Here is a 24,543-nt window from a genome sequence, read left to right as displayed (position 1 = left end):
TGCCAATGCCTTGGAAATTGTAGTGGGAAAAACCCCAGGGATTTTTGGAGAACATGGAAAATGGAGGAAGGAAAGAGCCTGTGAAAAGCAAACTGACTTTGGGGAGCTGACTCAAGTTTCTCAGACTGAACTGACTGTATTGTCCAAGAGCATCTTCCTCAATCTTGTTTGAAAATTTTTTCTTCACTTTTGCTCACCACTTCTCCATCTAAAGATTCTTCTGGGTTCATGAGCACGTCTTTTTAAAAACAGGAATATCTTTGAGAGAGTTAAAAGGTTATAAAGCATTCACTTCTTAGTTTGAATTAGTTCTGGGAGATTGCTTTGTTCCAATGACTAGCTAAGATTTAATGTATTGAGTGGGAAAGGGAGTTTTAATAGGGAAGCCCGAGAAGTAGGTTAGGTCATTTGGGATGAAGTTCATGGAGCACTTTGAGGGAAGGGGAAGGAATAGCTGGAGGAATGTGCTGCCGTGGGGGCTTGTGGCAAAAGACATAAAATCTCTGAGAGAAAGGGTGCCACATGGTAGGTGATAGGATGTGAAATGAAGTTTAACTAACTTTGGATTTAAGAAAATACATCTTTGTTTTAAGAAATTATAGAGCTTTTGTAGTTTACTAAGGAAGCAAAATGTATAATATCTGTGAAAAACTCTCCACCCAATATCCTATTTGAACAGATGTTTGTTAACTGTAGTTAATTGCTTGTACTATATGCACTGTATGCCACCAAATACTACTTTGTCTGTATTATATATCACATTTTAAAAAAATAATTATAACTTTTTATTGACAGAATCCATGCCTGGGTAATTTTTTACATTATCCCTTGCACTCACTTCTGTTCCGGCTTTTCCTCTCCCTCCCTCCAATCCCTCCCCCAGATGACAAGCAGTCCTATACATGTTAAATATGTCACAGTATATCCTAGATACAATATATGTATCACATTTTTTTAAAAACAGATGTTTCTTTTTTTTATTATAGCTTTTTATTTACAAAACATGTGCATGGGTTTTCATCATTGACCCTTGAGAAACCTTCTGTTCCAACTTTTCCCCTTATTTCCCTAAAGTATATGTTAAATGCAATATATGTATACATATTTATACAGTTATCTTGCTGCACAAGAAAAATTGGATTTATAAAGAAGGTAAAAATAACATGAGAAGAAAAATAAAAATGCAAGCAAACAATAACAAATAGAGTGGAAATGCTATATTGTGGTCCACACTCATTTCCCATAGTTCTTTCACTGGGTGTGGCTGGTTCTCTTCATTACTTAACAATTGGAGCTGATTTGGATAATCTCATTATTGAAGAGAGCCACTTCCATCAGATTTGATTGTCATATAGCATTGTTGTTGAAGTGTATAATGATCTTCTAGTTTTGCTTATTTCACTTAGCATCAATTCATGTAAGTCTCTCCAGGCCTCTCTAAAATCATCCAAGCAGATGTTTCTTAATTGAATTTTTCTGTACTCCTATATATTCTTGCATCCCCATGTATTTTTTACTGGTATAGTCAAACAGAAAAATGAAGTTTTTTTGATTTTGTTGCTTTTCTGTATTAAAAAAATTCCCATAGTAAAATCTAATTGAGTTTGTATTCTAATATATCTCTTTCTGTGCACATCCCTTGCAATGTAAATAAAAAAACAACAAAAAAAATCTGTTGACCACTGAATGTCTCTTTCTTTCCCATTCTTTTCTGCCCCACTCCTGTAAAAACTGGCTTTTTTTTTCTGGTATCCTGAGCTCCAGCTCCAGTTACTGCTATATAGTCTAGTTTCATTATAGGTTAAATAGACTCATGTGGCCTAGCTTAGGAACCTATTATTTGCAATGTTTTTTTTTTTTTTTTAATAAAAAATGCTTTAAATTTTTTATAGCATTTTATTTTTCAAAATATATGCAAAGATAGTTTTCAACATTCACTTCTGCAAAACCTAAAGTTCCAAATTTCTCTCCCTTTCTCCCTCCCTCCCTCCTGTTACAGATTAAACATGTGCAATTCTTCTAAACATATTTCCGTATTCCTCATGCTGTACAAGAAAAATCATATAAAAAGGGGAAAAACATGAAAAATAAACAACAACTACAACAAAAAAGTGCAGATACTAAGTTTTGACCTACATTCAGTTTTCATAGATCTCTCTCTCGATGTGTGGATGGCACTTTCTATCCCAAGTCTATTGGAATTGTCTAGGATCACTTCATTATTGAAGAGTCAAGGAAATGTTTTCAAGAGTTTCAAACAACATATTTCCAACCTTAACTTCAAGATATGGCTCCCACCCATCTACTTCCTGAGTAATATACCTAGTACTCTGATTTAAGCCTTTATCACCTCTTGTCTGTATTATTACAATAACCTTCTGACTAGTCTCCCTGCCTCAAATCAATCTCTCTCTCCCTCCCTTCTCTCTCTCTCTTTTTTTCTTCTCTCTCTTTCACTCTCATTTCTCTCTCTCTCTTTCCTTTCTGTTTCTCTCTCTGTTCTTTCTTCTCTGTCTCTGTCTCCTTTCTCCCTTCTCTTTCTTCTTTCTCTTTCTCTTTCTCTTCTCTTCTATCTCTCTTTGTCTCTGTCTCTCTGTGTCTCTATCTCTGTCCCTCTCTTTGTCCTTCTGACTCTCTTCTTCCCTATCCTTCCCCCCCACTCATCCTCTGCACAGCAGCTAAAGTGTAAACACAATTCTGACATGTAGACTTATTTTGTAATGTTTTCCAGTCTTTCAAAAAATTATATCACCCCTTCATAGCCTATCTAGCTGATCATCATGCCAACAGAAACCTCTTCATCCTGGACGATCTCTTCAGCCTTGGAATTCACACTTCAGAAATACACTTAAGCCCCTGAAGCCCTTCCTTCTGACTGATTGGCTTTTTTCAGAACCTCCATTTAAGAAGGGCTCCCATTTCATAGATAAAAGAAGGGTTCCCAAGTTAGCCATCTCTTCATTTCCCATTGGGCGGCATGGCTCTCAATTTCTCCATCATTGTCCCTCTTTTCTTTTCTCCTTTTCAGCTTTCTTTTATGTATTGTTTTCCCCATAAGAATTGTAAATTCTTTGAAGATAGGAAGCATCTTTTTTTGAGCTTGTATTTTTATTTCCAGAGCTTAGCCTAGTGTCTGGAACATAGTAAGTGTTTAATACATGCTTGTTGACTGACAGACCATTTCCAATTTACATGCATCCTGACAATGTCTACCACTTTCCCAGGAACTATAAATTAATCAATCAGTAAATATTTATTAAGTACCCATTATGTACCAGACATTAAATACTGAGCATTTTATAGCTGTCAGCAATTCAGCTAGCCTTCTTCAGAGGTCTTTTGTATTCACATTTCTGTGGTGGTTTGGGAGTTTGCAAAATGCTGTGTAACCTGGCATAATCTGGATTACATGACTTATTTCTTCTGTCTGTGCAGATCAACTTGACATCATTTCCATGGCTGAGACAACCATGATGCCGGAGGAGATTGAGTTGGAGATGGCAAAAATTCAACGTCTTCGGGAAGTCTTAGTCAGAAGGGAATCAGAACTCAGGTTTATGTAAGTACCAGAGAAAGCTGTACAGGAGACCCATCCAATTTGTAAAATGATACAAAGAGAAATGCAAAAACTGGTGATGGGAGGAGCATATATTTATGGGATACTTTAGTGGCTTGAATTTCTTTGAAAATGAAGAGCGCCTGATTGGGCAGATTGTACGCTCAGCAGTACCTAGAAATGATGGATGGACTTTCCAGGGAAATTGCCATTTTTCATTTGGGACCTGGCAGGGTGAACAGCAAGCTGGCAAGCCAATCTGGGCTGTACACAGTACTGCTCTCTCCTTAGGATCACTTTATCCTAGAATAAGTTGGACAGCCTTGTAGGTTAAAAAAACCAGAAACAAAACAAAACAAAAACAAACCCACAACCACTCCATTTTATTTTCATAGGAAGGAAAGAGATATGAATTTAACTGTACTCCAAAGGACTAAAGGGAGAACTTTCATGCCTAAAAGCAAGAGAGATTTGCACAATTTTTTTTTTTTTTTTTGCTTTCTCTGATTGGCTAGAAAAAGCCCAGATAAGTCCCTCTGGATTAAGTATACATACATACCATCTGGCTGTATATGCATATGTATATTTATCTGTTGACTTCCCTTTCTATGTCTGTATTTTCTGCTTGTCTATCTGTCTTTCCATCTGTGTCTCTCTTTTGCTTGCCTCCCTGCTGCGCTATCTTTCTGTATACCCCCTGTTTTTCTATTTGTCTACTTTTCTTTGTCTTTCTTTCATTTTACCTATCTATCTCTATCTACCTGTCTATCTATATGTACTCAACCTCCTCAAAAATCTTCCTCTGATGCCATATCATAGCATTCTAGTGACTTTGGATTCATGAAGCCTGCTAGGTTCTACCTAAAGGGGCTTCAGGTCTATGCCGAGGGATGGATCATGTGCCTGTGAATTCAAGAAACGTGTATTCAGAGCCTCTGATGTGCCAGGCACTATGTCAAATGTGGAGGGAGTCATTATCACCAGAAGGCCAGCCATTGGGAGTTGAATATGGTGGGGTAATGAAGAAGGAAACAACATTTCATTAAGATGATCTAGGAAGACTTAGAGGGTCAGTGGGAGGAATGCCCACATAGACAGAATTGCAGTGCCTTGAAGCAGTAATGGAAATGCTGACAGCTCATGCCCTATTAGTCTGCGGTTAATATCTAGAATAAGATTTTATTTATCATTACCTGCTGCTAATTAATCAGATTAATACCTGTCAGCCCATGGAGACCTTAATGAGTCAGATGAATGCTTCACAGTTGAATATGTTTTCTGGTTCCAAGAATTTCTTATTCTAAGAATTAACTCAGACACTCAGAGGGTCTCATGTGCTTCCTGTTCCCTACTCGTCCTTAGAATTATTCTTCTAGAGATCTCCCTTCCCCAGTCTACTCTTCTTCCTCTTTGCTAGCTTTGGTCTTTTTTCCCCTGTTGCTCCTCCATCATCTCTTAACAAAGTTGATGAAAAAGCTTGGGAGGGAATCAAAGCCATTCCTCATAGAATTCCTAACTTCCTTCAAGAACATAGTTCAATTATCTTATACTAATTTTTTTTTTTTTTTTTTACCATTTATCTCTTTATTATAGAAACCCCTAGTATTCCAGTGTTGATACCAACCAGATGCTAGGGGAATATAGATATTGTCTTTGCCTTCCTTACCTGGATTTTAGGGCAAACTTGGATAAATTGGGTTACCTGAAGCCAAAGTGTCACTGACAGGGATAGTTTCTAATGTTATGTATATTACTTTGCCCAGTGCCTTATGTTGTTGTTGTTTGTTGTTTGTTCTCGAAGAGGACTCTATGATGTGCAAGTGAATTGGATTCAAGTGAGAGAGGGCTGTGCAAGATCACTGCCCACTTTCCCCTCCAGAGCCATCTGGAGCCAGTGCCCAGATACAGATCAGCACAACTGGTGATGACTCTGGATGCAATGGGAGACCTTGGCCTGGAAACAGGTCTCAGTTTGACTGAGGACATTCTTGGGTTTGGAGGCCTTTCTATATTGCATCCCTGTTGGACAATTTCCCTTAGATTACACTGATAAGGCTCCTAACCGGGCAAGACTAAACTTGAATCAGTCTCCATAGACCAAGTTCTTACCTCAGCAAATAGTAAGTACCTATTTATAAATAAAAATTCCTACAGTAAATGTGTGTGGGTGCCCATCTAGTTATATATGTTTTCTTAAAATAGAAATCTGACATTCCCTTAATCCTTAATGGTTTTCTTTAGGATAAAATATAAAATTCTCAGCCTAGCATTGAAAGCCTTCCCATAACCTGGTTCCCACCTGCTTCTCCAGTTCTAATTCATATTCATTTCCCTCACATACAAAACTGATTTAATCAAGCTTAACCCAGACACAGCAGATAGATAGGAGAAAGGGTCAACAACAGGTCTTTGTGCAGGTTGGAAAGAAGGCAAAGAGTTTGGGAGGGTACCGATTGTTCATCTTCAATCTCCTTGGAGGAAAGCAAAAAATGAGGATTAAGCAGTTCTTACATACTCATCAGTGCCATAACTGGAAAAATGTGAAATCTTTAACCTGGGTAGGAAGAAAGGAATGACCTTGGATTCCTTTTGCTTTTTTCCTGTTTTAAGCTTGTCTTGGCCCCTAGTTGGAATGCATTTTCTTTGAAATACCTTGCATTCTGTTGCATTCACTTCACTGTATACATGTATCCTTTCAATTGGGTAGTAAGCTCTTTGATGACAAGGATTATTTCATGATTGTTTTTTGTATCCTCACTGCCTGGCACATATTGGGCACTTAAAAGTTTACTGAACTGAATCATGAGCATGAATGATTTCAGATCTGAGTTTCACATGTTTAATAATAATAAAAAGTATTTGTATGTGTTAAAGTTTGCAAAGCACTTTACAAATATTATTTCATTCAATTCTCAAAATAGCTCTGTTTGGTAGGTGCTATTATTATCCCTATTTTGGAAATTAGGAAACTAAGGGAGATAGAAATTAAATGATTTTCCCAATGTCTGGAGCTGGATGTGAATTCAGGTCTTCCTGACTGCAGGCCTTCATCCCCAAGAATGCTTTCTTTATGAATAAATGATCTAGATTTCCACTTGACAATTCAATCTAATGGCCATTTAGTAAGTAACTGTTACATATCAAGTCATTTGAGAGACAGCTTGGCCATCTTATAAACTCATCTGACTCCCCTCAGTAAGCTAATAAATCTCTTAGCAATCTGAATATTCCTTTGTTGTAGGAAATATTGACTTGAGAGTCCCAGAATTTGGAGCTTTTTTTCTTCTTGACTCTATATGCTGTTTCTGTTGCTTTGTCCTCTCTTTCTCCAGTGCTACCCAACTACAGGGGAAAACTTTCCTGATAAAGTCAATAACTTCAGACTCATTTCCTTGCCCTTAATTCCAATGCTGAATCACATCATTAGCTTTTAATAACTCCATTTGCCTGCTCCTGGATGCCTGCCTTTGCTTCTTTGTGTCACATGGACACTACACATTCTGCTGTTTATCTTGGTTTCAGATAATTAAATATCTGCATCCATGAAAGGATGAGGGGAGAATTTGCTTTATCTTCATTTCACACCCGTTTGCCAAATTTTAATAAAAGAGGATGTAGGACGGTGTCTTATAGTTTGCTTTGGGCAGTACTGGGTTTTAATCAGCAACAGCCAGAACTCTTGCAATGAAGAAAGCATCAGGATAAAAAGAGGCTCATTAAGAACTGGGGAGATCGCTGTAAAGAAAGTGAATTCAGATACATTATCTTCCCCTGGAGAGTAGCAAAAACACATCCTCTCAGTCATTAGCTAACATTCACATGCCCCCAAGTTTGGCCAAAAGGTGAGAAAAAAAGGCTTAAGACTTTTCTGTCAAGATCCTGAGCTGTGGGCTGGGGTTTGAAATGTGGGGCTGGAGGACTGAGATGAGTCATAGAATGAGCATGGCACAGTTGATTGTGCACTGACTTTGACATCAGAAATAGGATAGGAACTATCGTTCAGCCATTTCAGTTATATCTTTGTGGCCCCATTTGGGGTTTTCTTGGCAGAGATGCTGGAATAGTTTGCATTTCCTTCTGTAGCTCATTTTATAGCTGAGAAAACTGAGGCAAACAGGGTTAAGTGACTTGCCAGGGTCACGCAGCTAGCCAGTAAATGTCTAAGGCTGGATTTGAACTCAGGTCTTACAGACTCCAGTCCTTGGTGCTCTATCCATGGTGCTACCTAGCTGTCAGGATAATGACAAGCTCTGTGATTTTATTGGTAAAGGGGGACTCCAGATGAAGAAACTCCTTCTAGCAATGTAGATTGGCACCTTCTATGCAACTTCTTACCTTGGTTTCCCTAGAACACTGACATGGTAAATACTTTGCTCAGAGTCACAAAACCAGTGTGTGTGGAGCAAGATGTGAATAGCTTTGTGGGCTTCAATGCCTCAGCCAGTCACTTTACTCAGTCCATCCAGGGGTCCTCAAACTATGGCCCACAGGCCAGATGCGGCAGCTGAGGACATTTATCCCCCTCACCCAGGGTTATGAAGTTTCTTTATTTAAAGGCCCCCCCAAAAAGTTTTTGTTTTTACTATAGTCTGACCCTTCAGCAGTCTGAGGGACAGTGAACTGGCCCCCTATTTAAAAAGTTTGAGGACCCCTGGATACAATAGGTATAATAATAGCATCTAACTTGCAGAGGGCTATTGGGAGGATCAAATGAGAAAACATGTTAAGTATTTTGCAAACTTCAATGTAACTATTATTAATTATTAGAAATGTTCCCTCTATCACCCTACACCTTCACGTCAGAAATACCTTGATTCAGATCCTTCGTTTTTCTCTTAAAAGCTGTGTGACTAGGGAACATATTAGTGAAACCAAGGGAAGAGATGAGGACGGCTTCAAAGCTGTGAACCTTGGTAATTGGAAGAATTCTTCTTGCCCTCAGAAGAAATGAGGAAGTTTGGAGGAATGATATTTTCCCTAACTGAGAAAATATGTTAAGCCTCTTTTTTGGATATGCTGAGTTTGAAATGTTTCTGGTGTACCATGGAAAGAGGACTAGCACTAGATGTAGAAGACCTGGATTCAAATCCTGTCTCTGATGCTTATGACAAGTCATATCACCTCCCATCTGTAAAATAGAGTACGTGACCTCCAAAGTCCCTGATTATCTATGATTTTATGAATTTCCAGTTGGAGATATCTAGTATGAAGCTGGTAATGTGGGATTGAAAAACTCAGGAGAGAAGTAAATACATAGGTCTGGGGACTATCTGCATTGAAATGATAATTGGAGGGACTCAAGAGCCTTAGAGAATCTACCCATGCTTAATATTCCTTAATAAGGAATAACTCTACCAAGGGAGGCTGAGAAGGAATAATTAGAGAGCTAGGAGGAGAACCCTCTCTCCTAAAGTACTTTGTATTTAATTGCTTTGTATGTATTTATATTCATTTAGTTTATATTTATGCTGAACACTCACACACACACATATGTAAACTTTATATTTTTAGATATACCTTATATTTATCCTGAATATATGCTTTTTACTTATTCTGAACATGTGTAGATTATTTTTGTGTTTATACTTAACATATATGTACATATGTTATTATTCATTCATTTCGATTGTGCCTGACTCTTTGTGACCCCATTTGGGCTTTTGGTTTTTTGTTTGTTTGGTTTTTTGGCAAAGATAACTGGAGTGGTTAGCCATTTCCTTCTCCAGGTCATTTTTCAGATAAGGAAACCAAAACAAACAAGGTTAAGTGACTTACCTAGGGTCATACAGCTAATAATAATAATCTAAGTCCAGATTTGACCTCAGGAAGATGAATCTTCCTGACTCCAGACCCAGCAATTTAGCCACTATGTCACCTAACTGTCCTTAGATATGCATATGACATACACATATACATCTATGTGTTTAGCATAAATATAAAGCACATATGAAATATACATATATATTAACATATACCTGTTGTCTTCACTTTTGAAATATAAGCTCCTTGTATAGGGATTGTTTCATTCTTTGTACTCATATCTCCAGAGACTAGCACATCGTTGACACTTAAATGCTTATTGATAGAAGCATCATGAAAATCCAAAGAGATGCTAGAAGAAAAGGACAGTTGAAAGCCAAGTAGGATAAGGACTGAGAAAAGGTCCTGGACTTTGGAGATGAAGAGATTGTTGGTAAGAGAGTCAACTCTGCAAGGTAGTAGCTTAGGAAGCAGATTACAAAAAGATTAGAAGTAATAAGTGACTGACATTTTCCAAGCACAGCAGCTCAAGGACCCAAAGTCTGCACGTATCAACATGGAATCATGGAATCTTTGGCATAAAATTGGACCTTAAAGGAGAGACAGACCAGAGTAGCGAAAAGCATCCTAAATTTGAGGACAAGAGACTTGAACCATTTCTTAGTAGTATGATCCTGGGCAACTCACTTAACCCCAGAAAGCATCATCTTCCTCATTTATAAAATGGAAATAACAGTAATTACACTATCTTCTTCAAGGTTGTTGTGAGGAAAACACTTCATAACTTTAAATGCTATAGAAACATGAGTTGTTTTAAACCACTCATCTATCCTTAACATGAATCAGGTCCTGATTGTATGTTAGATTAGGATTTATATCAATTAGAATCTCAGCGTAGACTGCGTATGTTGAATTCAAAACCATTTTTTCAAAAAGCCTTAAACAGGTTCGTCATCTAGTATGGGAAGTCGAAGGTCAGAAATACAAGTAATTAATCAGCAAGCATTTATTAAGTGCTTATTGTATGTCAGGCACTATATGAAGGGTTGGAGAAGCAAAAAGTCAAGTCTGTAAGTATTTATTAAGTGCCTACCATATACCCTAGCAATACAAAGGCAAAAATCAGTCCCTTCTCTAGGTTATGATCTAACAGGGCAAACAGAGTTCTTGCCTTCAAGGAGTTTGCATTCTAATGGGAAAGATAGCATATATAGGTACATTAAAAATGTGTATCAAGTAGATGAAATGTAACCTTAGAGGGGAAACCTAGGATTACTGGGAATGATCTGCAAAATTGTGGCCTTTGAATCGACAATTGAAGCAAGTCAGAGGTTCTAAAGAAGCAGCAGAGGTGAAGAGGGGGAACATTCTAGGCATGTGGGACTGCTAATTCAGGTGAAGAGGGAAAATGGAGAATCATGTGTGAGGAAAGGTAATTAGGAAGATAAGGTTAGATCAGAGAATAAACGAAGTTAAGTAAGAAAATTAGAAAGATAGAAAGGGAAAAGGTTAGAAGGTCTGTTAAATGCCAAACAAAGGACTACTTATAAAAAAATGAGAATTAAAACCTAAGGGAAATCAGGGTCTGCCTCCCCAGCCATCTCTCTAAGAGGATGCCTAGAAATCTCCCTCTTTTCCCCATACCTTGGCCAGCTGGAGCCATGCTTATGAGAACATGCTGGGATGGGTTGACATACCAGTGTGATCTTGACTAAAAAACTCAGCCCCCTCCGCCTCCAGGGAACCTTTACATTTGTACTTGTTCTTCATTTGCATTTTTCTTTTTTCCTTTAACAAGCTGAAATCTGGAGAAAAAGCTTCAAGTCAAGGGCAAACTGAAGTGTGTACATTTATGTAACTTGACACATCTTGGCCAGGTTCTGCAACTTTCATTGTCACCTCGGTGGCACTCTGGGTTTTAAATAGAACCCTCCAAGGCATATTTCCCAAGCTTAGGTCACTATCATCCAATTACATTCATACAATAGAAGAAGAGCTAGTGCTTAATTGAAGAAGCTTTAAAAACAATTTGTCATAGCATTTGATTTATAAGGATCTGATGAAGAAAGGAGAGAATAAAGGTGAAAGGAGAGATGATGAGCTCAGAAAGGACCCATTAAAATTTTTTTTTTTAAGGAATGAGCTCACTGTTGAATTTCTGAAGGCTGTGTATAAGGAGTATATGTATGTAGGATGGTTTAGAAATCTGAGGAGAAAGGGATTGCATTAGTTGTTTCCTCCTAAGTCTTCTGATAGATTGTTCCTGCTCAGTCACTAACTTAGGGCCATTCACAGATGCACTGCATTTGAAGAATCTGAAAAATAGGGGACTTGATTAGTTTTCTTTAATTATTTTAATTCCTTCAGTTGGCAGTAAACATCTCTCCAAATGAGTGATTATGTGTTAACAAAGTGTCTTCATTAGGAGGTAGAAAAGGAAAATCATGCACAAGACTTTTATGTCCAAAGGAGATTTATTAAAAAAATATTCTTCATAGCTAGCTGGTTGGAGATGGAAGTGGAATATTGTAGGCTTCCAATCGTCATCCAAATTGGGATGATGTAATAGCTTCATATATAACTTCCTAGCTTTCCAATTTTAATATAGAAAAACTACCATTTCTGATACACATTAGAGAAGCTTTCTCTATTTGGGGGTTTCCAGAAGGGTGTCTAGTGGAGCAAGGCATTATTTACTTCCTTTGCTTACAGATCTATACTTTGAAATCTTTGAGTATACTAATGGTGAAGGGGAATGGGACTGTTTTACTCAAGATTACAAGATTTACACAAGACTAACTAATAAGGGACTTGTAGAGGGTCTTTCCTATGATGCCAGGTGCTATGGGAATACCTGGGCCCAGATGGACACTTTATCTATGAAATTATTATGTATTTAAGAAGGTAAAATGCCCCAGCTTATTTTAGGGAGAATAAAAAAAAGAACAATTAACACTTATCAAATACATGCAAATTATTTGGTAAATGCCAGGAGAATGATCTTGGGTGAAGTGAAGGATCAAGTGAAGAATCAAGATTTCATAGAGATGTTCATGTTTTTTACTCTCCTGGAGATCCCATAAACCAGATCCCTCTTAGTGCAAATAATGAATCCCCTTGAAGCAGTTGCATTACTTGAATTTGAACTGCATATTTTCGTTAAGCTAGAACCAATGACTATATTTTACATAATTATAACTTCAAATAGTTCAAATGAGACCACTTCAGAGGATTCATTATTTGCTCTAATCAGGGCCTAGCTGTATATGAAATGCTGACTCAGATTCAGATTAACATCTCACAAATAATCCTAAAAAGAGATAAAGACATTATTATAGTTATTTATAAATGTGTATGTATCTATCATCTATCTATCTGATAAAGATCCTTAAAAAAGGGATCAAGATTTTATTACTACAGCTATTTGTGTGTGTGTGTGTGTGTGTGTGTGTGTGTGTACTAGATTTAGAATCAGAAAGATATGGCTTGGGTCAAATCCTAATTCCTGCCTCTCTCTCCTATTTTGTGATTTTGGATAAGGCACTTAACCTCTTTGAGGAGGTTGGGCTCAGTGGCTTCTAAGGTATGATTCTAACTTAAAATTGTATTGGATCTACTAACTATCTTACTAAACATCTTTGACACTGCTTTAAGTGATGAGAGACCCTGGGGACTAGGAGTATGTGATAAGTAATACTTATCAAAGGATATCCATATTTCCTAGGATGACCCCTATCATCCTGGAGCATCAAGCTTTTGGCCTTGAACCAGAACATACATAAACTCAGATGGCCTTATTAAACAAAGCATATGCAAAGAAAACATAGTACAAGGGGGAGAGCAAGAATATCTGGGTAGGGGAACCATAAAGAGGGCCCTCTAGGGCAAGTATTCTTAACTTAGGGTCCATGAACTTGTTTTTGTAATAACTTGGTAACTGTATTCCAGTATAACTGGTTTCCTTTGTAATCTAAGTATTTTATTGTATGCATTTCAAAACAAAATTCTGAGAAGGAATCTTTGACTTCACCAGACAGCCAAAAAAAGGTGAAGAATTTCTGTTCTTGGAATGTTTTCAGAAAAATCTAGGAAGATTTATATGAATTGATGCAAAGTGAAGTGAGCAGAACCAGAATTGTACATGATAACATTGTATGATAAACTGTGAATGACTTAGCTATTTTCAGCTATACAACAATCCAAGACAGTCTCAAAGGGAGATAAAAAAATGTTACCACCTCCAGAGAAAGAATTGATTGAGTCTGAATGCAGATTGAAGCATACTATTTTTTTTTTCACTTGCGTATGTGTGTGTTGGTTTGTATTTTCTTTAAATGACTAATATGAAAATATATTTGTATGATTGCACATATATGAACCAAATTGCTTATCTTCTCATAGAGGGGAGAAAGGAGAAAATTTGGAAATCATTTTTTTAAATGGATGTTAAAGTTTCTACATCTAATTAGAAAAAAGACTATTTAAATGTTTTTTAAAAGACCCTTTAAAAAAGAGAATTTTTTTCTCTAGGGATTTCAAGAGATGGAGAATGAGGAAAGCAACTTATTTAAAGTTGATCTTTTTTTTTCTTTTTAATATTTTTTATTTTCCCCAGTTACATGTAAAATAAATTTTACATTTATATCTAAATTTGTAAAATTTTGAATTTCAGATTCTCTCATTTCCTCTCCCTCCCAACTGAGAAGGCATATGTGAAGTTAAGCAAAACATTTTCATAAAAATCATGTTGTAAAAGAAAACATAGATCTCTCCCCCGCCCCCTGCAAAAAAACCCTCAAGAAAAAAAAGTTTTTTAAAAAGTATACTTCAATCTGTATTTAAACACTATCAGTTCTTTCTATCAATTTTCTTTGAATACTATCAGCATTTTTCATAATAAGTTCTTTAGAGTAGTCTTGGATCATTGTATTGCTGAGAATAGCTAAGTCATCCCACAACATTGCTATTACTTTGTACACAATACATTTCACTTTGCTTGATCTCATGGAGGACTTTCCAGGTTTTTCTGAAAGCATCCTGCTCATCATTTCTTATAGAACAGTAACATTCCTTTATAATTATATACCACAATTTATTCAATCATTCCCCAATTGATGTACATCTTCTCAGTTTCCAATTCTTTGCCTTAAGAAAAGAGCTATTATAAATATTTTTGTAGATTTAGGTCATTAAAAATCTCTTTTGAGATTTTTATGCCTAATAGTGGAATTGTTAGGTCAAAGGATTTGCATGATTTTAGTTTTTTTGGCATAATTCATATCTTTTGATCATTTATGAATTGGGGAATGGCTTTTTTTTTTTATAAATTTGACTTAGTTCTCTATATATTTGAGAATAGAGGCCTTCAGCAGAGAAACTTGCTTCAAAATTCTTTTCATAATTACTATTGCTAACTGCCCCATTTATTCTCCTCTGTCTCCTTTCATCCTGTCCCTCCTCAAAAATGTTTTATGATCTCTCTTCTATCACCCTTCCCCCCTTCCTTCTCACTTGTATTTCCTTCCCTTCCTACTTTCCTGCAGAATAAAATAGATTTTTATATCCATATTGTGTGTGTTATTTTGAACCAATTTTTTGAGAGTAGGGCTTATTCGCTTCTCTTCCCTTCCTCCTCTTTCCCTCCACTGTGAAAGCTTTTTCTTGTAAGGTTAAGTTTTGAGGAGAGAAATTATTTAAGTGATAAACCTAAGACCTGTCATCTCTGGAGCTGAAGGGATAAGGAACACCTTAGAAGATCAAAGCTAAGACAAAATGACAACACTGGCTAAGGGGAATTTCCTGTTGCTTTCTTATTATATAGACTTATCAAACCTTGAAATCTTCCAGAGAAATCTGTGTCTGAAGGATGAAAAGGGGGAGAAATACAGCTCATGAAGAGCATTCTCTCTTATTCTCTTCCTGTCTTTTGATTTGGATGCTTTGATCAGCAAGGACAGTTAAAGGCTCATCTCTATCTAGTTAATGGTTTATATTTTGTGGGGGAAGCTCTCCCTTATTGGCATTTAGTCCATAATTAGCTAATGGTTAGCCAGTTCCTGTTTTCACAGTTATTCTTCAAATGAGAACCTTAAGAAACCTGAGGCTAGCTTCTCATGATGTTTCTATGAGAAAAAGCCCAGAGAGAAATGTGGGAGGAGGAAAGAAATTAGAATGGATTTGCCAAACATTCCTAGGAGTTTTCTTCACAAGTTCTGGGCCTTTCTGGATAGTCTTACACATTAATTCAAAATAATACAATGATTTTGATCTTTCTAAAGACTTAATTTGTCTGAAGAGAAATTTTATAGGTTTAGAGCCAGAATGGGCCTAAGAGGCCAATAGTCCAACCCCCTCATTTTGCAGAAGATGAACTGAGCCCCAGAGAGCTCATCAAGCGACTTGTTCAAAGTTTCAAAGGTAGTTTATTACAGAAAAAATTAATAATAATAGCTAACACTTATATTGCATTTTAATTTTCACAAAGCACTTCACATATGTTCTCATTTAATCCTTATTAACAACCCTATGAGAGAGATGTTAAAATTATCCCCCATTTTACAGATGAGGACACTGAGGCACAAGGAATTTAAATGACTTCCTAAGGGTCACAGAGCTAATAAGTACTTGAGGCAGGATGTGAATTCAGGTCTTCTTGAATTCAATTTTTGCACGAAATATCTAACTTATTTAACTTGAGAAATCCAGAAACCCAGGAGGAGCAAGAGAGTAAGAAGAGAGGATCAGAACATATTACAGCCAGATCCAAGTTGCCTGAGGGAGCTTTCTGGGTGTTGGATACTTTGATCTTTTCAGTTATTTTTCAGTTGTGCTTAACTCTTCATGACCCTATTTGAGGTATTTTTGGCAGAGATACTGGATTGGTTTGCCATTTCCTTCTCCAATTTGTTTTACAGATGAGGAAACTGAGGCAAACTGGGTGAAGTGACTTGCCCAGGGTCACACAGCTAGTAAGTATCTGAGACTGGATTTGAGTTCAGATTTTCCCAATTCCAGTCCCAGCACTAGTTGCCATTATGATCTTTAGGCCACAGCAGAAAGGAGGGGATTAGGGGGCCTTCCAGAGCTTCTCCTCAGCATACTAAGGATATACTGAAATCTCATTGGTCCTCCTTCTTAGAGATGAAAATGTCTAGCTCCCATCCTTCACATCAATGTTATTTGGCCAGGTAGGTGATGAACATGGATTTTATAATGAAGGGTAGGAATTCTAACAGGCATATATGATTGGTTTCCTACATTGATATTATAGAGTGAGATAGCAAACCTGACCTCTTCTGTTCTTCATCTTAATCTCTGTGTCCCAAGCAGTTTACTCGGAGCCTAAATTGCTCTTCATCTGTACTGAACAAATAAACTTCTAGATCCTTATACTAGTGAAATCACAGATCCCATCCAAAAGGATCTTATACAGATGGAATTCTGGATCACTGGTCAGTGAATCAGTCAGCAAGTCTTCATTAAGTACTTAATGTGTGTCAAGCACTGTGCTAAGTGCTGGGGGGTTTTTGACCTTAAGGATCAGGAAGTCTAAAGGAAGAAGACAATATGCAAATAACTAAATACATTTCAGATCTGTATAAAGTAGGTATTTAGCAATTAATTTGGAAGGGGGAAGCATTAGTAGCTGGAGAGGCCAGGGAATGATTTCTTGGAAGACCATGGGCTTTGAGATAAGTCTTGAAGAAAGTCTTGGAAACTAAAATGTGGATGTGAGGGACAGCGTAGTTCAAGAATGTAAGACAGTCATTGGAAAGGTATGAAAAGAACAACTAATGGGAGCATAAAGTGTAAGAAAACTGGAAAGGTAGGGAGGAGCCAAGACATAGAGTTTTAATGCCAAACAGAGGACTCCATAATTTATTCTAGTGGCAACACAGGGAGTCACTGGAAGTTCATTAAACAAGGGGATGAATTTATCAGACCTGTACTTTTGAAAAATCACATTGGCATCTGAATGGAAGATGGATTGGAGAAGAGAAAGATGAGGTACAGAAACCTATTGGAAAAATACTGCAATAATCTAGGTGAGATATGAGGAGGAAACGAAGCAAGTTTGTGTCTGGTTGATCAGAGGGAAGAGAACATAAAAGAGAAATGTCAGAAAGGTAGAAATTGCAAGATTCAGCAACATATTGTATATGTGGGTGTGAGTTAGTATGAGGAGGGGAGCATGACACTGAAGTTATGATCCTGGCTGACTAGGAAGAGGAGGGTGCCCTTGCCGGTAATAAAGAAATTTGGAAGTAGAAGAGTTTTATGAGGAAAATAATGAGTTTGGACTTGGTTAGATTGTGTTTAAGATATCTCTAGGACATCCAATTCAAGGTACAATTAATCCAATATTTTTTCAAGTCTTCTATCATAATTTTGTGATCATAAATGCACCATATTTTTCTTTTGATTCTGGTATTTCCAAAATGTGGATAATAAGGATACTCCTGGAAAGATAAAGTTTTCCAAGATTACTTAATGAAAATTGCTGGAGTAGGGGGAAAGCAGGGAAGAGGAAATAAAATTTTACCTAAATTTCTCATAGACATCTTAAACTCAACATGTCCAAAACAGAGCTTATTCTTTTCCCCCAAAAAACTCTCATCCTCCAAAATTCCCTATTACTGTTGAAAGTACCAGCCTCCTTCCAGTCATCTAGGCTTATAACATCATGATCATCCTCTGCTCCTCAAATTCACTCCACATTTTATTATTTTTTAAATGAAATTAGAATATTCCTGGTCATATTGATTATAAATAGGTACTTTTGCCTAACAACAGGCAGTGAACAACATTTAGTCAGCTCAGTTCTTCATCCTTAAAGGACTAGTAATTACACACTGTCAGGCCAACTCCCTACAGACTCATGAAGCTTCTAAGACCAGTTAGAACTAACTAGGAGCTCTTCTCTCTTCTAATCTGGGGAACAATTACAGTTGGCTTGGCTGAGCTGGAAAGGAGCTCTAACTACACACTGGTAATAAACAGCTTGAGTTCATTAAATAGTGCTCTTGCCTTCTCCTGTGTGCCTCTATTTTGTCTGTGTCTCCTTTTGTTCATACATCTTTTTTAACTGTCTTGGGGAGGGAAAGCTCAGAGTTCCTTTGGGCTCACAGCACTGATACAGTCAGAACTGCAGTAAATGAGAAAGACCTGAAAATTCTAGTGATATTAATCAACCAAAGCTTTCTGAGTTCCAAAATTAGAGTTAGATGGAGCTCTAGAGATAATGTCATACAATCCCTTAAAACTACACCACCTTTTCAGCAAAGGAGCTCAGCAATCCTCCCACTATTAACAATGAGGAAGTTGCCATAGTTGCTCAGGGCTGAGAACTAATAAGAAATAATAATAATAATGGCATTTTTATAATGTTTTAAGGTTTTCAAAGCATTAAACACATTACTTCATTTTCTTCCCAACAACATTGTGAGCAAGGGAAATAATATTCTTATCTCCATTTTCAGATGAAGAAATTGATGAGAGATGAAGTGATTTAGTAGAAGGCCTAGCACATAGTGAGTAATTAAGGCAGGATTTGAACCCTTTAGGTCCTGCACTGTTATATAATTACTCCATCTTGTTGCATTAAGAATGGGCATTTAAATAAACTGAAACTACTATTCTGATAACTGAACCACATCAATATCATTTTGTTGTTGTTGAGGAGGTGAGGGGTCTAGACCTGTGATTATCTCAATGTATCTAATTGATATGAAAATACTTATCATCCATGTAGGCTACTCTTGTTGAGCCAATTCAATCATGTCTGATTCTTTATGATCCTATTTTGGGGTTTTCTTGGCAAAGTGGTTTGCCATTTCCTTCTTCAGTTCATTTACAGATGAGAAAATTGAGGCAGTTAATGACTTGCTGTCCCAGGCTAGATTTGAATACATGAAGATGAGTCTTCCTGATTCTAAGCTCTGTGCTCTATCTATTATGCTTTCTAGTTGCCCAGCATAGGTTGGTGACTCAACTGCAATTTAAAATTGCCCTAAGAAGTTAATGATCTATCTGGGAGTTGTCACAGAGCTAGTATGTGTCTGGGTCATTTCTTGAATCCAAGTCTTGCTAAATTCTGTCAACTACTCTATTCTGCCAATATTTCTATAATGAACAAAATTAGAAGTGTAATGGCATAGTGAATGGAGCATTGATCTCAGTAATGAAGATGTGGGTTCAAGTGCTGGCTCTGATTGAGCAAGTTGCTTATCATCTCAATGCTTAAGGCAACTCATTAACACTAAATTAGTAGAGGGAACTTTCTACTAAGAGATCTTTATATCAATTGCAATCATACATCAAAAAAAAAAAATGAGATGACAAAAGAAACTTGAAGCTAATTAAAAGGATGGCAACTAAGTTTTCCTTAGAGAGATCATTATACAGCTGACACCCATTGGGCATCCAGAGTCAACAATTGAAGTACTTGATCTTTTCCTCTTGTAATGCTGTTTATGGTGAGTAAAAGCCAAGAAATTTAAAAAAGATAAATTACTTTCCCATCCTAAGTATAAAATGGAGGTGCAGAGACAAAGTGAAGATGAATGGTTGGACCGGGATGGAGAAAGAAAGACAAGTTGAGATGTTGCCTTAGACACTCTAGAGGGACTTTTGGACAAATCATGTAACTTTTCAGTGCCTCAGTTTGGATTCATCCTTTAAAGGCTGCCTTCTAGCTCTGAATTTATAATCTAATGGACCTCTAAATACAACCTGTGAGTGGGGAAGAGCCTCACTGTAAGCTGAGGTTATAATATAAATAATGCCTTTTCTCTCACCACACGTAAAATAGTATAGTTACACTTGGTAACATGAAGATAAAATACACTTCCCATCTTCAGAGAGTTGAGTAAGATTAACTCAGCATGTGAAATGCAGAGTGACAACAGGGCAGTATCTGCAGGCAGGGTGATAGCTTAATTCTTTCTCCAGCCTGAAGCCCCTCTGGCCTTCCCCGATTGAAAGCTGTCTGCTCCTCGAATGGCAAGCTGGGATGATTAGTCCGCCAAGGCCCTGGTGAGCAGCTTTGTGAACAATTAGCCATTTCCTCATTGTTCCAGGAAACTGAGCTCCCCTTTAACAAAGAAACTAGCCTGCTGTTCCTTGTCCTCCTTCTGGAAGTATTTGATATAAACCAGTGATGAGTAAACAGAATTTTGATGGTTTTTTTTCCCCTCATTTTATCCAATTTATCAATGCCTAGGTTATTGAAATAGCTTCCTATTGGTCTCCCAGCTTGTGGTGCCTTCCTTCTCTATATGCATCCATCTTCTACACAGCCACCAGAATTATCTTTTAAGACACAGGTTTATCTGGGGCCATTCCTGTGATGAAGAGTTTGTCATTCAATGGCTTCCTGTGGCCTCAGGGATGAAGTGTAAACCTCTAGCATTTAAAGTCCTCTACAATCTGACTCCACTTTCACTTTTCATACTTACATTTATCATTCCCCTCTTCTATAGAGCCCAACTGGACTATTAGTTGTTCTCTAGATTTGACCTTCCATTTCTCACCTTTGTGTATTTGCAATATTAGGTAAAGTCAGTTTGGGTGTGGTGGGGGGGAAGCTCAACAAGATACCCATTTAATAAACTTGTTGAGAAAGATTTAGATATAATGGCCCTCTTACCCTGGCTGCTTCTCTACCACGGGTTTTGAATAGGAATTGGCAACAGGAAATTTTCATGCAGTTGTGGCGTTTACACTATTCTGAGACAGAGAAAATGGAGGCCAGGATGAGCAACAGACAATGTGGCTCTTGCTGGGGTTGGATGCTGAATCTGCTTACTCTGGGCTATGAGTCCCAGTCATTTCGTGGGCATTTCTTTGTTCTCACAAGGGAGAGACACAGGATAGAACTGAATAATGGGGATTTCCAGGCTAGAAGATGGGGAAAAATTCCAGGCCTTATTAGTATCCAGAAAAGGTACCCGAAAAAAACATCAATCACTCTTGACCTTTCTCACATATATAAAATGTTCATGGGAATTATTCACTTTTTCAGGGCACAAACTCGATGAGGTTTTAAGGAGGAAACAGGCAGGCTTTCAAAAGTTCTGTTTCACAGTACATTATATTTACCATCTTTACACAATTGATCGAAGGATTAAACAAATATAAGATTGCACTGTGCTTATTGTATGGTCACTTAAAAAAAAACATTCAATTTGGTGGAGAAAGGGGAATCTTAATAGCTTTCCTTCATCAAGGTGTCTCCCATGAATATATCAAAATAATCTAAGATTCTTTGAAAGATATAACAACATGATTTTAGAAAAACATAGGAAGACTTATAAAAAATAATGAAGACCAAAGTGAGCAGAACCAAGAGAATATTGTATACAGTAACAATAATATTGTTTAAGAATGACTTCAAGTGAATGTCATTTTGACTATTATATATGTTTCAATTAATTTTAAAAAACATATGAAGAAAAATGCTATCTACATTCAGAGAAAAAACTGATAAACCAAAATATAAATAGAATAATTTTACATATATATGTATACCTATTTGTATCTAGTGATAGCAATCTATAGGGCAGAGAGGGGAGGGAAGGGGAAAAAAGAAATTTGCATTATAACTTTATTATATATTTAAGATGAATAGCAAGTTGTACAAAATAGATTTGCAGTTTCATGTGCAATTAATTATCTTTTTTATTATACTGTGTTATGGAACTGATTCTTTTATTCCATAAATTACAAATAAATGAATGTAAAAAGAATTTCAGAGAGAAAGCTATCACAGAGATAGTGTTATTCTATTACTCTTTTATCATTAATATTAGGCCAACTAGATAAAACTCTGAGCCGAGAGTCAGAAGGCCTGAGTTCAAATCCAACCTTAGACTTTACAAGCTGTATGATCCTGGAAAATCATTTAACCTTATTTGCCTCAATTTCCTCATCTGTAAAATGAGCTGGAGAAAGAAATAACAACTACTCTAGTATATTTGCCAAGGAAACTATGAAGAGTCAGACACGACTGGAAGTGAATGAATTGATTCTTCTGATATTGTTGTATGGCTTTGAGAAATACATCACTACAGGTTCCATTCCCTATACAGTGTATCTTCCTTACCCTCCTTTTCAGTCAGCTCCCTTCTAATGTTTTGTTTTTCCCCCTTTAGAACATAAGCTTCTTGAAGACATGTATTATCTTTTACCTGTCTTTATATCCTAGCACCTAGCACTGTGTTTGGCACATAGCAGGCATTAATAAAAATTTATTGATTGACTGTTGAAGAATTGAAAATGAATATCTCCCGTAGTGCAATGAATATTGCCATAGGGCATAGTAGACATGAGCAAAGTGTAAACACATTACAAACAAGGAATTATGAAGGAAGAAGAAGAATAAAGATTGTCACTGAAGAAACTTAGGGGCAAAAAAAAAATCTGATCACATGGTAAAAATCAGGGACTCTGAGGGATAGCTAGCTTGTAAATCCCACCTATACCCTCCCAGTGTCAATAAAAAGCAAGCAGAGACCCCAAGGCACCAGACAAAGCCCCCTTGCAACTATAGCAAGGGCAGGCATAGATAGATTGCAATCTTCATCCCTGGAGGAAGTACTCACTTTGATGATTATACAGCCCCGTTTTGAGTGTTTGGATTTATTTGCCTAATCCCAGAATCCGGCTACCTCCTCATTTCAGGATCTCAGAATACAGAAAATCTATCTTTCCTTAAGGTTTAGCTGAATCCCAGCTCACTTCTTCCATGAAGCCTTCCATGAATCCCTAGCAATTGTTAATGTGCTTTCTGTCTCTCTTTCCTTTAATTACTTTTTATTTGCTTATCTGTGCTTATTTTATATTTCCCTATTCTCCCTCCCACCAGTCTAAGCACTTTAAGAGCAAGACATGTAAGTCTCATTTTCTGTTTATCTATCCCTAGTGTTTTCATAATGTTTTGCATTTATAGAATGTCCCAAAAGTTTTAGTAAAGTTTAGAGCCTTAAAACTTTTGAGACTCTATATACTAGTTATTTAATAAAGTTCTGATGAATTGAATTCATTGTAAATTGAATTGAAAAGGCTCTTCACATTTCCTTTGGTGCCCAAACATGGGGTACAAGAAGTATAAAAATTTTAAGAAGAACCAGAATTGTTCATGAGAAGGATCCTTCTAGAGTTAAGGAAGAAGAGCCACAGTAAGACGTTTTTAGTCGGGATAATTAAATGGCCAATCAAAGGGCCGAGCCAGGAGACTGATGAGAGACTTAAATGAAAGTTTGTCTCAATCAACACCTACTATAACCATCCAGAAATGATAGTGCTGTTTGCATTCCTCAGTGTGCAGACTATGCTGTGGGAGGAAAATAACAGCAACAAACAAACAAACAAACAAACAAAAAAACGGGGAATTATTCAGGTCAATTCTCCAAGAGCCTCCACAGTTATGGATCATAGCCTCTGAAGGAGCTGCAGGACAGCCTTTGCTGACACAGGTGTTGTGGGCTGGGAATGAGATAAATTGGAGGCAGAGGGAAGAGGAGAGAAGTCAGACAGTGCAGCAGCCTCTTAGTGGAGAGGTCAGAGAACAGCAACTGCCCCTTGGTCTCCTTGTATCATCCTCTCACAAGAGGAGATCCATTCTGGGTTGGATCTCCAGCATCCACTATCAGGTGTATTCCAACAGCTCCCATGTATTCCAACATTCTTTATGGTTCAGCAATCTGGTGTCTGTGGAACTTGAGGGTAACCAGTGCTCATAGATGGTTGAGTGAATAGTGCTGGACTTGGAATCAGGAAGAACTGGTTTTATATACGATCTGAGTGAGCTTGAGCAAGTAAATTAACCTTTCTGTCTGCCTCAATTTCCTCATTTGCAAAACGCAGATCATAATAATACCTATTCCCAGGGTTATTATGAGATTAAAATGAGATAAATATTTGTAAAGGAATTTGTAATTAAAAGGCTTAATAAGTAATAAAAATAAATAGTAAATATTTAAATAAATATATAAGAAATAATGAGTAAATTAAAATGTAATCAATAATAAAAATAAATGTTATTTATTATTGTTATTATTATAGATGTTATCATTCATAATAACAATAATAATTATAGCCGATACCTCTGAGAGAAAAATTGGCTTTTCTGTTTGAATCATCAGTGGACCTATGATGAGGGTGTCCACTGATGATTCAAACAGAAAAGCCAATTTTTAACCTGAGCAGATTGACATCTTCAGACCAGA

At 37.0% G+C, this 24,543-nt stretch overlaps 1 protein-coding gene across 1 annotated transcript in view; it reads left to right on the top strand.

Annotated features, from left to right (window-relative positions):
* The window catches only part of BMERB1 (bMERB domain containing 1), a 140,391-nt gene that overhangs the window by 88,877 nt on the left and 26,971 nt on the right, over positions 1 to 24,543 (top strand). The window contains exon 2 of the mRNA XM_051962845.1: positions 3,436 to 3,559. Coding sequence (XP_051818805.1) covers positions 3,436 to 3,559 — 124 coding nt within the window. The remainder of the gene's footprint in view (positions 1 to 3,435; positions 3,560 to 24,543) is intronic.

The sequence above is a fragment of the Antechinus flavipes genome, chromosome 1, assembly GCF_016432865.1.
Source record: "Antechinus flavipes isolate AdamAnt ecotype Samford, QLD, Australia chromosome 1, AdamAnt_v2, whole genome shotgun sequence".
Classification (NCBI taxonomy): Eukaryota; Metazoa; Chordata; class Mammalia; order Dasyuromorphia; family Dasyuridae; genus Antechinus; species Antechinus flavipes.
This window is presented reverse-complemented; position numbering and strand designations above follow the sequence as displayed.